The following is a 13,604-nucleotide window of genomic DNA, read 5'->3' as shown; positions in this document are numbered from 1 at the left end:
ACATTTCAACGATGCGAAACCATGATGTCTTAATAAAGTACATTTCCAAGAAAACATGTATCAAAGTGCTAGACTACAGTGCTAACATTCCATATCAGAACCAGTTCCCCTAACTGAGAGGTCATATCTTTGGACATAATAATGCAAATGGTGGGATAATTCAAAATATTTTTTATTGCAGCCTAATAATAATAATATAATAATAATAATGAACTGCTCTGATCACACTGAAAAATAACCTCCACGTACCAGTATATTGTTAGTACTTTGTACACGTCACCTGTATTCCCGGGATGAAATATTTCACCTTGATCACAAAATGCAACATTTAAACTATAGATTGATTAGACAGGGTGAATATTACTATTCACTATCTTGAATAGAAAATAAAAAAACAGATGTGATATAAATTACCAAAATATGAAAATATTCCAGTGACATGAAATGTAGATGTACAGAGTAGATGTGTCAGAGAGTCTCCCTTTTCTCTTCAAATGCATCATCATTTTAGGGTCTGCCAAAGCCTGGCGATGACTGTGAAAGTTCAAAGCCTTCATGAGTAGTGACAGCGTACATCTCCCAGCATAGACTCAGCCTCCCCAGAGGAGAGAAGACTCAGTCGTCGTGAATGTTGAAGAGCTTAGCCACTTCATTCAGATCGGCATGTTCCTCTCCATCTTTAATGATATGCAAAGACAAGAATGCAAAGCAAATCAGTCTATATTTAACTCTGTTTTGAACTTCACTAAGTGTTAGAACAGAGAAAATATTTATCCTCCGACATTTGTGACGGTTCTCACTTTCCTTGCGACGGGTATTCTGTTGAACACGTTTCACAGGATAATGCCTACCACCACTTTGTCTCGCAGATAGAAGTTCACTCCTTTCCCGTAGTCGTCCTTGGTATTGGAGGGGGTGCACGGGTCGAAGAGGCTACAGGGCTACTGGTCATTTCCTCAGTCTCTCCCTGAACGGATTCCAGTTATTACAGCAATCAGAGGAAAGACGCTCAGAATATGTCTTCAAATCAATTGTTTTGGGGGGATATTAAATATGTATTCTTGATTTGTAAAGTACACAGAGGTACCACAGAGCTAAGTGGTATCCCATAACACGCTGCATTGTTTTTTAGCTTGTGCAAATTCACACAAAATAATGAAAAGGCATGCCTAATTATGAGCCACCTGTATTTGTTTGTGTCTGATTTCGAGGCTTGACACTTGCATACAAAATACCTCCAAAATAAAATGTTTTATTGTTACTGAGGTTTATGTCTTGTAAAACGACAGCGGACATTTTTTAAATTTGAATTTCATGCTTGTTTTATTATTTAAATGTTTTATTTATTTATTAACCCTTATTTTACCAGGTAAATTGATTGAGAACGCATTCTCATTTACAGCAACGACCTGGGTAATAATTACAGAGGAGAGGATGGGGATGAATGAGCCAATTGGAATCTGGGGATGATTAGGTGGCCATAATGGTATGAGGGTCAGATTTGGAATTTAGCCAGGACACTCAGGTTAACACCCCTACACTTACGATTAGTGCCATGGGATCGTCTCTTATCGGCTCTTAACCAACCATGCTATTTTTTTGTTTTGTTTTTTACATTGTTCGTAACTTGTTTGGTACATAATGTTGCTGCTACCGTCTCTTATGACCAGAAAGAGCTTCTGGACATCAGAACTGCGATTACTCACCTCAGATTAGACAAATAGTTTTTCTTCAATGAGTCGGACGGGAGCAATATTCAACTGACACATGACCAGGTCCAGATCCCCGTCCTTCACTGGAGAAGGAAATTGAGATTTTGCGGAAATGGATCAGGGTGCCTTGTGATGATCAGGCGACAAGTGACTAATCTGCCTTTGCCGTCCGTCCTGCTAGCTAAAGTTCAATCGCTGGAAAACAAAGCACGTATATCCTACCAATGGGACATTAAAAACTGTAATATCTTATGTTTCACCGAGTCGTGGCTGAACGACGACATTAAGAACATGCAGCTGGCGGGTTATACACTCTATCGGCAGGATAGAAAAAGCAGCCTCGGGTAAGACACGGGGCGGGGTCTTTGTATATATAAAATCAAATCAAATTTATTTATATAGCCCTTCGTACATCAGCTGATATCTCAAAGTGCTGTACAGAAACCCAGCCTAAAACCCCAAACAGCAAGCAATGCAGGTGTAGAAGCATATATGTAAACAACAGCTGGTGCATGATATCTAAGGAAGTCTTGAGGTTTAGCTCGCCTTAGGTAGAGTATCTCATGATAAACTGTACTATTTACCAAGAGAGTTTTCATCTATATTCTAAGTAGCTGTCTATTTACCACCACAAACCAATGCTGGCACTAAGACCGCACTCAATGAGCTGTATAAGGCCATAAACAAACAGTAAAACGCTCATCCAGAGAAGGCGCTCCTAGTGGCCGGGGACTTTAATGCAGGGAAACTTAAATCCGTTTAACCTCATTTCTACCAGCATGTTAAATGTGCAACCAAAGGGGAAAAAAACTAAACCACCTTTACTCCACACACAGAGATGCGTACAAAGCTCTCCCTCGCCCTCTATTTGGCAAATCTGACCATTATTCTGTCCTCCTGATTCTTGCTTACAAGCGAAAAACGAAAGCAGAAAGCACCAGTAGAAACAGATGCTAAGCTAGAGGACTGTTTTGCTAGCACAGACTGGAATATGTTGCGCGATTCTTCCAATGGCATTGAGGAGTACACCACATCAGTTACTGGCTTCATCAATAAGTACAATGACGTATGTACGTACGGTCACTGTAAAGCCATGGATTACAGGCAACATCCACACTGAGCTAAAGGGTAGAGCTGACGCTTATAAGGAGCAGGACTCTAACCCGGAAGCTTATAAGAAATCCCGCTATGCCCTCCGACGAACCATCAAACAGGCAAAGCGTCAATACAGGACTAAGATTGAATTGTATTACACCTGCTCCGACCTGGTCTGATGTGGCAGGGTTTGCAAACTATTACAAACTACAAAGGGAAGCACAGGTGTGAGCTGCCCAGTGACACAAGCCTACCAGACAAGCTACAGCATATTACTTCTATGCTCGCTTCGAGGCAACTAACACTGAAACGTGCATGAGAGCATCAGCTGTTCCAGACGACTGTATGATCACGCTCTCCGTAGCCGATGTGAGTAAGACCTTTAAACAGGTCAACATTCAGAAGGCCGTAGGGCTAGACAGACTCCGAGCATGCACTGACCAACTGGCAAGTGTCTTCACTGACATTTTCAACATGAGTCTGTAATACCAACATGTTTCAAGCAGACCACCATAGTCCCTGTGCCCAAGAACACTAAGGTAACCTGCCTAAATGACTACTGACCCGTAGCACTCACATCTGTAGCCATGAAGTGCTTTGCAATTTGCCTACTGCCCCAACAGAGCCACAGATGATGCAATCTCTATTGCACTCAATACTGCCCTTTTCTACCTGGACAAAAGGAACACCTATGTGAGAATGCTATTCATTGACCACAGCTCAGTGTTCAACACCATAGGGACATCAAAGCTCATCACTAAGCTAAGGACCCTGGGACTAAACCCCTCCCTCTGCAACTGGATCATGTACTTCCTGACGGGCCGCCCGAAGGTGGTAAGGGTAGGTAACAACACATCCGCCTCGCAGATCCTCCTATTGTACTCCCTGTTCACTCAAGACTGCATGGCCAAGCATGACTCCAACACCATCATCAAGTTTGCCGATGACACAACAATGGTAGGCCTGATCACAGACAACGATGAGACAGTCTATAGGGAGGAGGTCAGTAACCTGGCCGTGTGGTGCCAGGACAACAACCTGATCAAGACAAAGGAGATGATTGTAGACTACAGGAAAAGGAAGACCAAGCACGCCTCCAATCTCATTGACGGGGCTGTAGGAGAGCAGGTTGAGAGCTTCAAGTTCTTTGATGTCTACATCACTAACAAACTAACATGGTTCACACACACTAAGACAGTCATGAAGAGGGCAAAAAAAAGCCTATTCCCCTCAGGAGACTGAAAAGATTTGGCATGGTTCCTCAGATCCTCAAAAGGTTCTACAGCTGCACCATCGAGAGCATCTTGACTGGTTCCATCACTGCCTGGTATGGCAACTGCTCGGCATCCGACCGCAAGGCACTACAGAGGGTAATCCGTATGGCCCAGGATATCACTGGAGCCAAGCCTCCTGCCATCCAGGACCTCTATACCAGGCGGTGTCAGAGAAAGCCCCTAAAAATTGTCAGACTACAGCCACCCTAGTCATAGACTGTTCTCTCTGCTACCGCACTTCAAGCGGTGCCGGAGCGCCATGTCTAGGTCCAAAAGGCTTCTTAACAGCTTCTATCCCCAAGCCATAAGAACAGCTGATCAAAGGGCTACCCAGACCCCGTTTTTTACACTGCTGATACTCTCTGTTTAATATCTATATATATGCATAGTTACTTTAACTCTACCTACATGTCCACTACTGTTCAAAAGTTTGGGGTCACTACGAAATGTCCTTGTATTTGAAAGAAAAGCTCATTTTTTTGTGAAGAGGCGACTCCGGGATGCTGGCCTTCTAGGCAGAGCTCCTCTGTCCAGTATATGTGTTATTTTGCCCATCCTAATCTTTCCTTTTTATTGACCAGTCTGAGATATGGTGTTTTCTTTGCAACTCTGCCTAGAATGCCAGCATTCCGGAGTACCCTCTCCACTGTTGACGTTGAGACTGGTGTTTTGCGGGTACTATTTAATGTAACTGCCAGTTGAAGACTTGTGAGGCGTCTGTTTCTCAAACTAGACACTAATGTACTTGTCCTCTTGCTCAGTTCTGCACCGGGGTCTCCCACTCCTCTTTCTACTCTGGTTTGAGCCAGTTTGTGAAGGGAGTAGTACACAGCCTGTTCTGTGAAGGGAGTAGTACACAGCGTTGTACAAGATCTTCAGTTTCTTCGCAATGGCTCGCATGGAATAGACTTGATTTCTCAGAACAAGAATAGACTGACGAGTTTCAATAGAAAGATCTTTGTTTCTGGCCATTTTGAACCTGTAATCGAACCCACAAATGCTGATGCTCCAGATACTCAACTAGTCTAAAGAAGGCCAGTTTTCTTACTTCTTTAATTAGCACAAGAGTTTTCAGCTGTGCTAACATAATTGCAAAAGGGTTTTCTAACGATCAATTAGCCTTTTAAAATTATAAACTTGGATTAGCTAACAACGTGCCATTGAAACACAGGAGTGATGGTTGCTGATAATGGGCCTCTGTACGCCTATGTAGATATTCCATAAACAAAATGTGCAGTTTCAGGCTACAATAGTCATTTACAACATTAACAATGTCTACACTGTATTTCTGATACATTTTGATATTATTTTAATGGACAAAAAATTGCTTTTAGCTCCAAAACAAAGACATTTCTAAGTGACCCCAAACTTTTAATGGTAATATACAGTACATATTACCTCAATTACCTCGACTAACTGGTATATAGCCTTGCTATTGTTATTTTCAGCTGCTGTTAAATTATTTGTTACTTTTATTTTCTATTTTTTACTTATCTATTTTTTACTTAACACTTATTTTTCTTAAGACTGCATTGTTGGTTAAAGGCTTGTAAGCATTTCACTGTAAGGTGAACCTGTAACCTGTTGTATTCGGCGCATGTGACAAATCAAATCTGATTTGATATGGGTGAGAAAAAATCTATTGAATCCATTTTGAATTCAGGCTGTAACACCAAAATGTGGATTAAGTCAAGGGGTATGAATACTTAAGGCTAAACTTCACGTCAGTTGCATGTTCTACCTCTTTCCCTTTAGGTACGTTGGACATTTTATCTACTACATCAAAATGTCTTTAATTGGTAGTGGTCAAAACCTATTTCCTCCACTTGAAATGGACAGAATAAGGTAGTGTTTCATTCCACTGTCAAATATGCAAATTAAAATGTAGGCTATAGGTTTTGGGTTAAATGTGATTATTTGAGTTTAGATCCCCCTTTCATCTGTTTATACAATCTCTTTCAGATATTTTCCTGCAAGCTGACATTTTAATTCAGCAGCATCTTAGAGATCCTAGTATTATCCCCTGGTGCTTTTGAAGTGACACTTGGTGAGCTAGTCTTGTTGTCCTTGAAGTGTCTTACTTTAAATGTATTGTTTCGATGGTAACACTAAGTTTTCTCAAATCTAGTGAATATTGGTGTACCATTTATTAAATTTTCTCTAAAGATACACCAGTGTGGTCCAAGCTTGAATCAGGATACATCCCTACTTCAAAGACCTTTCTGAGATCCTGGATGGTAACTTTGGAGTTGAAACATACAAATTCTTATAAAACTACGCATCAAGCTAACCAGCTACTCCTGAGATCTATGGACTGTCTCATGGCGAAATGAAGGTCAAGCTAACCAGCTACTCCTGAGATCTATGGGACTGTCTCGTGGCTAAATTAAGGTCTGCACTAAAAACAGCATGCTCTGGGTCCAGGCCTGATGTCCAGTCACGTCACATTCTTGCTGCCTCTGGAAATACAGAATACCTCAAAGCTCGCATTGTTTCGCTTAATGGCCAACTATTAAAGAGAATTCTAAACAGACCTGAAAAATTTCAAAACATTTACGCTATTGTTTTGATCTGCAAATAAATGGTAAGAGCAGGTTGTCAATGTGGTAAGTTGTAGACTGCAGTGGAGACTGATGAGTGGAGAACGGCTCATAATAATGGCTGGAACGGCATCAAACTCATGGAAACCATGTATTTGATACCGTTCCACTAATTCTGCTCCAGCCATTATCACGAGCCCGTCCTCCCCAATTAAGGTGCCACCAACCTCCTGTGGTAGACTGGCAAAAAAAACTGTTGATGTTTGTTGGACAAACACTTGAGTTCAATGTTTAAATGGCCATAGAGTTAAAAGCCCTATTTTACTGTACACCAGTTTGTACAGTATATTAGACAAGAGGAACAATGTTATTTTATAAGACAAATATATCTTTATACTATTTTTATTCCATCTCATTTTCACTGAGAAGTGTAGCAGTGTTTTGAAGTATACTGAACATAAATATGAATGCAACATGCAACAATTTCAAATATCTTACTGAGTTACAGTTCATAGAAGGAAATCAGGATTTTACATGATCGGGCAGGGGCGCAGCTATGGGTAGGCCTGGGAGGGCATAGGCCCACCCACTGGGGAGCAAGGCCCAGCCAATACTGTTGTGAATTGATATTCTAGTTTTGTCCCTTTAGTGCACCTGTAAACCCCCCCCCCCCCCCCCCCCCCCCCACGTTGAAATGCTTGGAATGTTCTTCCTGTGAAACGCATTAAACAATGCCCCTGTTAATTTCTACTCCCGTCTCATGTCCTGTCCTTATATTAGTTGTTTAAGCAATACATTGTGCCATACAACAAATACGAATGAGTTTTCCCCCACAAAAGGGCTTCATTACAGACCAAAATACTCCTGACTCCTTCGCTGAACCAGCCTTTTGAAGGAAAGGATTACATTCTAACACAGTTAACTCACAAATAAAACACATGAAAAAGTACCAAGGAATTACAATTTTATTTAAAACTGTCCAGAAAGGCTTATTGAGAGAGAATGAGTGACACATTTACTATTGCTATATAAAACATTGCTTTGAGGAATAAAATAAAAAAAGTCTATACAGAATCAGTATTCATCTGAAATACGAAAATGCCAACTCGTGATGCTATTTTAAAACAAAAACATTCTGAATATTTCCCATGCAATTTTCACAGTACATAACATACCATGTATGAATTTTTAAATATAGTACAGTTTCAAAAGTTTAAAAAACGTAATTGACCATTTTAGAATCTGCGACGCTTGTTGGCACCAAAGTCTGCAGGGCCTTGGCCAGGGAGTCTTGGGAACACAGGCTGGCCTCCTACGGGCATGTTGTTGTTTCCTGCCCCCTGCTGGGAGAAAACAGAAAAGACACGCAAGATGAGTGATGCTGACAAATGAAAGAGTCTCTTGCAGCTATATATTTACATGAGATTTACAAGATTAACAAAGAGGTGAAATGATCAAATACATATTTGGTTACCCTATCCCTGTTGGCACAATAAATGTGTTCATCTTGGTATGTAAATATATTGTTTGTTATTCTAAAATGTTTAACATTACCATTAAAGGGGGGTTCTCAGCAGGTATGTTGGCAGCTCCAGGGATGGGCACACTGGGGTTTCCTTCACCAGCACCCATCGAGTTTCTGTTAATTCCTTGACCTACACCAAACCAAAAAACAGACAGCACATCAGCAAACCAATACAATACAGTGGGGTCAGGAATGATTGGATCCCTTGATTAAGACTAGGAAAAAAAAAAAAAAAAAAAAAAAAAAAGAGCTATATTGTATGCTAAAAATAAAATACAAAATATATTTTATCCTAATGCAATTGCTCAGCAAAAGAGGTTGCAAGAAGTCATTTTCTTTTATTCTAAAAAAGATGGGGTTCAAAAGAACACATTGGAAGGGATCTAAGACGTATCATGGGATTCAATAATTCCGGACCCCACTGTATATACTAGATAACATGGTGACCATCACCCTTGACAGCTCAGTGAAGATCTGAAAGCTAATGTAAACGTTACCTTGCATGTGCATCCGCATCTCCTGCTCCCGCTAAGAAAAATGATAACGCATTAAAAAAAACAATTATTTAATCAGATAGATTAAACAAGACAGCTTAGAATAAGCAACCAAAATATTGTTTTAGTGAATAATGGTCCTTTTTCCAATTGCTTTACCACAAACACAATTGCAAAGGTGCTTAGAAACATTTAGGCAACTTCCATTTGAGTATAGAGGAATAATGATAGATATATATATATTTTTTTAAAACCAGTCTCAAATAGCAATGACTCACATTTCCAGGGAAGTTCCCCTTGAAGCCCTCCTGCTGCCGCCTCATCATCTCCTCACTGTGCATCCTCATCTCCTCCTCCCTCCTGCGACGTTCCTCTTCCTGACGCAGCTCCATCTGCTTCCTCTTCTGCATCTCCTGGTTATGGAGCTCCTCCATTCTCCTCAGCTCCTCTTGACGCCTCAGCAGGTCTGTAATGAGATGAACACCCCATTTGTTAGTAACCTAGTTAAAAGACCTACACAATATGAATCAATTACCAACAGGATTGGATTTAAGTGGTGTATGAGATTGACATCTGGGCTACATCTGGGGTAGGACACTTCAAGAAATACATACATTTCTCCATAAGACACCCTGTTTGTGTTTATTACTGTCCTTAACCTTGGACTGATAAGGTGTCTGTAGAGTGGACCCAGACATACATACATACATACATACATACCTTGTCTCATCAAGATAACCTGGTGCTCATGTCTAGCTGCCTCCATCTCTTGCTCCAGCTTCTCATGAGCCTCCTTGATGTTCCTGTCCACCTGCTCATACTGTTGCTTCTCCATCTCCATCAGGGCCTTCCAGCGCATGGCATACTCATACTCAAATGTCCCTGGCTGAGCAAATCTCGGTGGCTGCTCCCGCTCCCTGGCAGAGAGATTTTACACAAGAAAACCAGATCAATATGCAACACTGTCATGGATTGTACCTCTTTTCAGCAGCATGGTGCAAGATTGTTCTATGCACAGTTCTGACCAATGTATTTGGAGAAAGTATGCCAAAACCCAAAAACTATGATTACTCACTTGTGAAACACTTGGTTTTTGTTTACAATCCTCTCTGGCAGTCCCTCATCCTCATCAAACTGCTCCATTGGCTCAACTGTCACTGGCCTGGGGAATCTTAAAAGCGTAAAACAATCAGCATTACCTCTCCCATTTTGAAAACATTACAACAAAATGCATTTGAAACATCACGTTTTCATTTTATTTACAGCCTGATACTTACGCAGTCAATAGAAAGGCCCCATCTGCACACCTATCCAGAGCCTTCCTTGCTGCAGGCTTGGCTGTGTATTCCACAATCCCTTTTCCTGTGGGTCTCCCTCTATCATCTACTATGACTATGGCCCTTTCAATCTGGCCAAAGACAGAGAAAGCCTCTTCCAGGAGCTCATTGGAAATGAACTGTGGCAAATTCCTCACAGTTAGAGCTGCACCATGTGTTGCAAATCGCACGCGCAACTGTCTGCCTCTGAATGAAGTGTCATCAAGCTCGGCTTTAGCAATCTCAGCCACTGTTTTTGTCTCCTGTTGGTAGAAAAGTATAAAATAAGAACATTTAGAAAGTAGTCACACGTGAATGCTTTCTCATTCATTTAAGATTGAGGAATATAACTTCTATCCCTTGAACATGCTACTGTGACAGAGTGGAAATTAAGCCCACACCGGAGTGCAAACCTACGACCCTCCCCACTGTAACAAAAACTCAATAGGCACTGTCAATACAACTGACCCAGAAAGCTAAGGCAATTCTGAATCGGGGGTGACGGTACTTCTACATCTCAGGAAGGCAGTAGTGATGCACTCGGTCATCCGCTACACTAACTACTTACCAGTCTAATGAATCCAAACCCCCGGTCCTTGTTGATGAAAATCTCAGCTGCCTTGCCATACTTGGAAAACAACTTCTCCACCTCTGCCTCTGTAACACCAGTTGGTAAATTTCCCACAAACAGACGGCTGCGCTGAGTGTAAGTCTTCTCTCCAGGTTTCCTGAAGTTTTGTAGATCTATGGTTATCCCTGCATCTAAAGAGAAGAAAATATTAGAATCATCTAATACTGGATGATTTAATTTCCTTCCAATACAGGGCTCAGGAGTCAATGAAACCTATCTTACTTGGGCTCTCCTGCTCATCTGCATGCTGTCCATTGCTGTTGACTCCAGGATTTTTCTGGTTTTCAAACTGGTGTCTAGATGGGCCATGATACTGCTGTTCTCCACGGGGGCCCTGGTTTCCTTGCATCTAATTAAAAGGACAGTCATTAACAGAGTCACTACATTGATTTGTTATAGTTAACACCATCGGGCAAAAAAAAAATGCATGCGGATACACGAGATGTCAAAGCCAGAGGAAGGCTAAAGCTAACGTTAAGCTGGCTAGCAACGTGTTTCGTTATAACGTTAGCTATAACAGATCATTTCAGTCTAAAACACATTTTGGCTAACGTTTAACAAGCAAATCGTATATGGTAACGAGTGGCGTTGAGAGTTACCATTGGCTAGGTAACTAAATGTAATATACAGTAGCTAAATCAACTAGCTAGCCAACGTTAGTTACTGTAGAGTAACGTAATCAAAATGTGAAAGCCACCGTCTTTGTTTGCTAGCTAGCATAGCTAGCTAACTAGTTCAAGACGGGCAGTGGCAGCTAGCAAACCAATATCGATTGTTCAACAATCTGTTAGTTGGCTAACGAATTAAAACATGATAGTTAACTGTTAGCTACTTATGTGAAGCTGGCTAGTAATTTCGCTACTTACCTAAGCTAACCTCCTCACCACTAAGCTAACATAGCTAACTAGCACAACCGTTTTGTTCCTAGCAAATGTATGTAACATATTGCAAGTTAGCTAATATAAGCAACTTCTCAGATGAAAGCAAACATGTTGCATATTCAACTAATACGTTTTCATACCTTCACAAAATAAATGTTTGGGGATTCCAACACACGTAGAAGGGAAAATCGCTCTTTACAAAGAACATATAATGGATTTCACAAACAACCTATTGATTCCACTTGAGGAAGCAGATTGGCTGACTGGGAGAAGGCGGATGTAGTGTAGACATGCAGTGATTGGAAGAATTCCCGTCAATGATATAGAGAATAGTAAATCTAACAATCTAATTGGTACATATTCTATTTGGACCATTCCTTGATTTTTGTCAGAGATCTGAAAGAATGACTATTGAAATTAGATTAATTGAACGGTTTTGGAACCTCTGACCCTGGCTATTTGACTGGTAAACTCTTGGGTACACTCGCAATGGCTGCCTGGTATTATGATGCAATAATTTCAATGTAATGTAGAATATTCCTTCGGATAATGTTAACTGATGTGGATCATGCAATTTAATGTACTTTTGCAACGTCAGTTGCGTTGAATCAACAAATCACAACACATTTTGATGGATACACTTCCTGCTTATACTTATTTTACTCCCTGCTTTGCTCCATAGTACCACAGTATGAGTCATAATACCCATAAAACTAGCAGTCAAACAGGGAAATGGTTTCAATCTTTTTTTCTTTTTTTTTAATTAACAACAAATCAATACATAAAGCACATGAGAGAACACAAGCATACATAGATTACAAACAATGGACAATTGAGCTAGGGGGTACAATATGACAATATGACATCACATGACATTACACAAGGACCTTAAGGGACATACATATACTTACAATTCAAACAGCTATTTTGTAAGTAGAGCATTTAACCATCTTAAAATACACTTCAATTTATTTTTGTAGGGTAAGAAAATGTGGTTTTCTGTTTGTAAATGTACATTTGTGTATATGAAATTTGGCCAAAAGAATAATGAAATTAATTACATAAAATTGCTTCAGCTTATGTCTAACGTATGTAAAGAATCCAAGCAGTACATCTCTCCACAATAGTGTAAAATCTTCATAAATGTGTTCAATTATAAATCTACTGATGTCTTGCCGCAGTTTTCTTACATGAATACAATGCCAAAAAAGATGCAACACTGTTTCTGGGTGGTCTTTAATTAAATGTCTTCATATAGTGGTTGGCAGGATCATATTTATGAATAACTTTAAAGGAAACTTCCTAAATTTTGTTAACAAGTAGGTATGTGTGTGGCAACATCCAAACTTTTTCCCAACAGATATTATCAATAAATCCATTCCAATAAGGCATGACATAAGGTAGACATCATCCTGCTGAAACAAGGATCGCATCGCTGTTGTTGAATGGACCAAAAGAGAAACAAATCTTTCCTACTGATGAGTCAACCGGGTCTATAAAAGGTAGGCTCTGAGGGTCAGGTCTTGACAAGTTCCTGAATAACAGAGCAACACCTGAGGGAATGGCATCTAAACGAATTGCAAAATCTTTAGGTGTTACAGGGACCTTGTAAAGTGATAATAATTCCTTATAACTGATTAAAAGACCCTCTGCATTTACCAGTTGGCTCACCAATAGAAAAAACAAAGAATAAAAACAAAGAAGTATTTTTTATACAATATATCCCGATTATTCCTATCAAATATCTGTGTGGAGAAAAATTGTGTTTATAAATTAAGGACCATAAGAAAACCTGCCGATGAAAAGCAGAAAGTTTCACTGGAACTTTGTCAATATTATAATTGCAAAACAACATGAAGTTAAGGCCACCAAAAGTAGAGAAGACATGATGAGGAATAAAATTCCAGATAGAAGTGGGTCTTCTTAGGAATTGTTTTATCCAATTTATCTTAAAAGTATTATTTAAAGTAGTAAAGTCCAGAAAATTCAGTCCACCATTCTCATAAGTGTTCATTACAACAGTTTTCCTAATGTAATGGGTACGGTTTCTCCAAAGAAAGTTGAAAAGCATCTGGTCTATCTCCTTATTTTACTGTCAAGATATAAAGATAGAGCGCCATATGTTAGTCTAGAGAT

At 40.1% G+C, this 13,604-nt stretch overlaps 1 protein-coding gene across 2 annotated transcripts; it reads right to left on the bottom strand.

Annotated features, from left to right (window-relative positions):
* Positions 1-7,568: 7,568 nt before the first annotated feature.
* On the bottom strand, positions 7,569-11,729 carry LOC139418439 (non-POU domain-containing octamer-binding protein-like). 2 transcript variants are annotated; one of them, XM_071167863.1, is made up of 10 exons: positions 11,609-11,729; positions 10,810-10,936; positions 10,525-10,718; positions 9,918-10,219; positions 9,716-9,811; positions 9,361-9,557; positions 8,919-9,106; positions 8,644-8,674; positions 8,176-8,276; positions 7,569-7,964 (listed from the first exon to the last, which is right to left on the bottom strand). In XM_071167863.1, exons 2-10 carry the CDS (start codon positions 10,934-10,936, stop codon positions 7,857-7,859), a joined length of 1,344 nt encoding a protein of 447 aa, XP_071023964.1. In that variant the 5' UTR covers positions 11,609-11,729; the 3' UTR covers positions 7,569-7,856. The 2 variants fall into 2 exon arrangements, with proteins under 2 accessions (XP_071023964.1, XP_071023965.1); XM_071167864.1 differs by having other exon boundaries at positions 7,569-7,961; positions 11,609-11,720.
* Positions 11,730-13,604: the final 1,875 nt, after the last annotated feature.

The sequence above is a fragment of the Oncorhynchus clarkii genome, chromosome 10 (genome assembly GCF_045791955.1).
Source record: "Oncorhynchus clarkii lewisi isolate Uvic-CL-2024 chromosome 10, UVic_Ocla_1.0, whole genome shotgun sequence".
Lineage (NCBI taxonomy): Eukaryota > Metazoa > Chordata > Actinopteri > Salmoniformes > Salmonidae > Oncorhynchus > Oncorhynchus clarkii.
Note: the sequence above shows the minus strand (reverse complement) of the source record. Positions and strands in the feature narration are given on the sequence as shown.

Coding starts and splice junctions, on each gene's coding strand:
- LOC139418439 (XM_071167863.1), bottom strand. CDS start 10,936: ATGCAAGGAAACCAGGGCCCCCGTGGAGAACAGCAGTATCATGGCCCA. Junction 9,812..9,917: donor GGGGCCTTTCTATTGACTGC/GTAAGTATCAGG, acceptor TACGCTTTTAAG/ATTCCCCAGGCCAGTGACAG. Junction 8,277..8,643: donor GATGCGGATGCACATGCAAG/GTAACGTTTACA, acceptor GGTTTGGTGTAG/GTCAAGGAATTAACAGAAAC.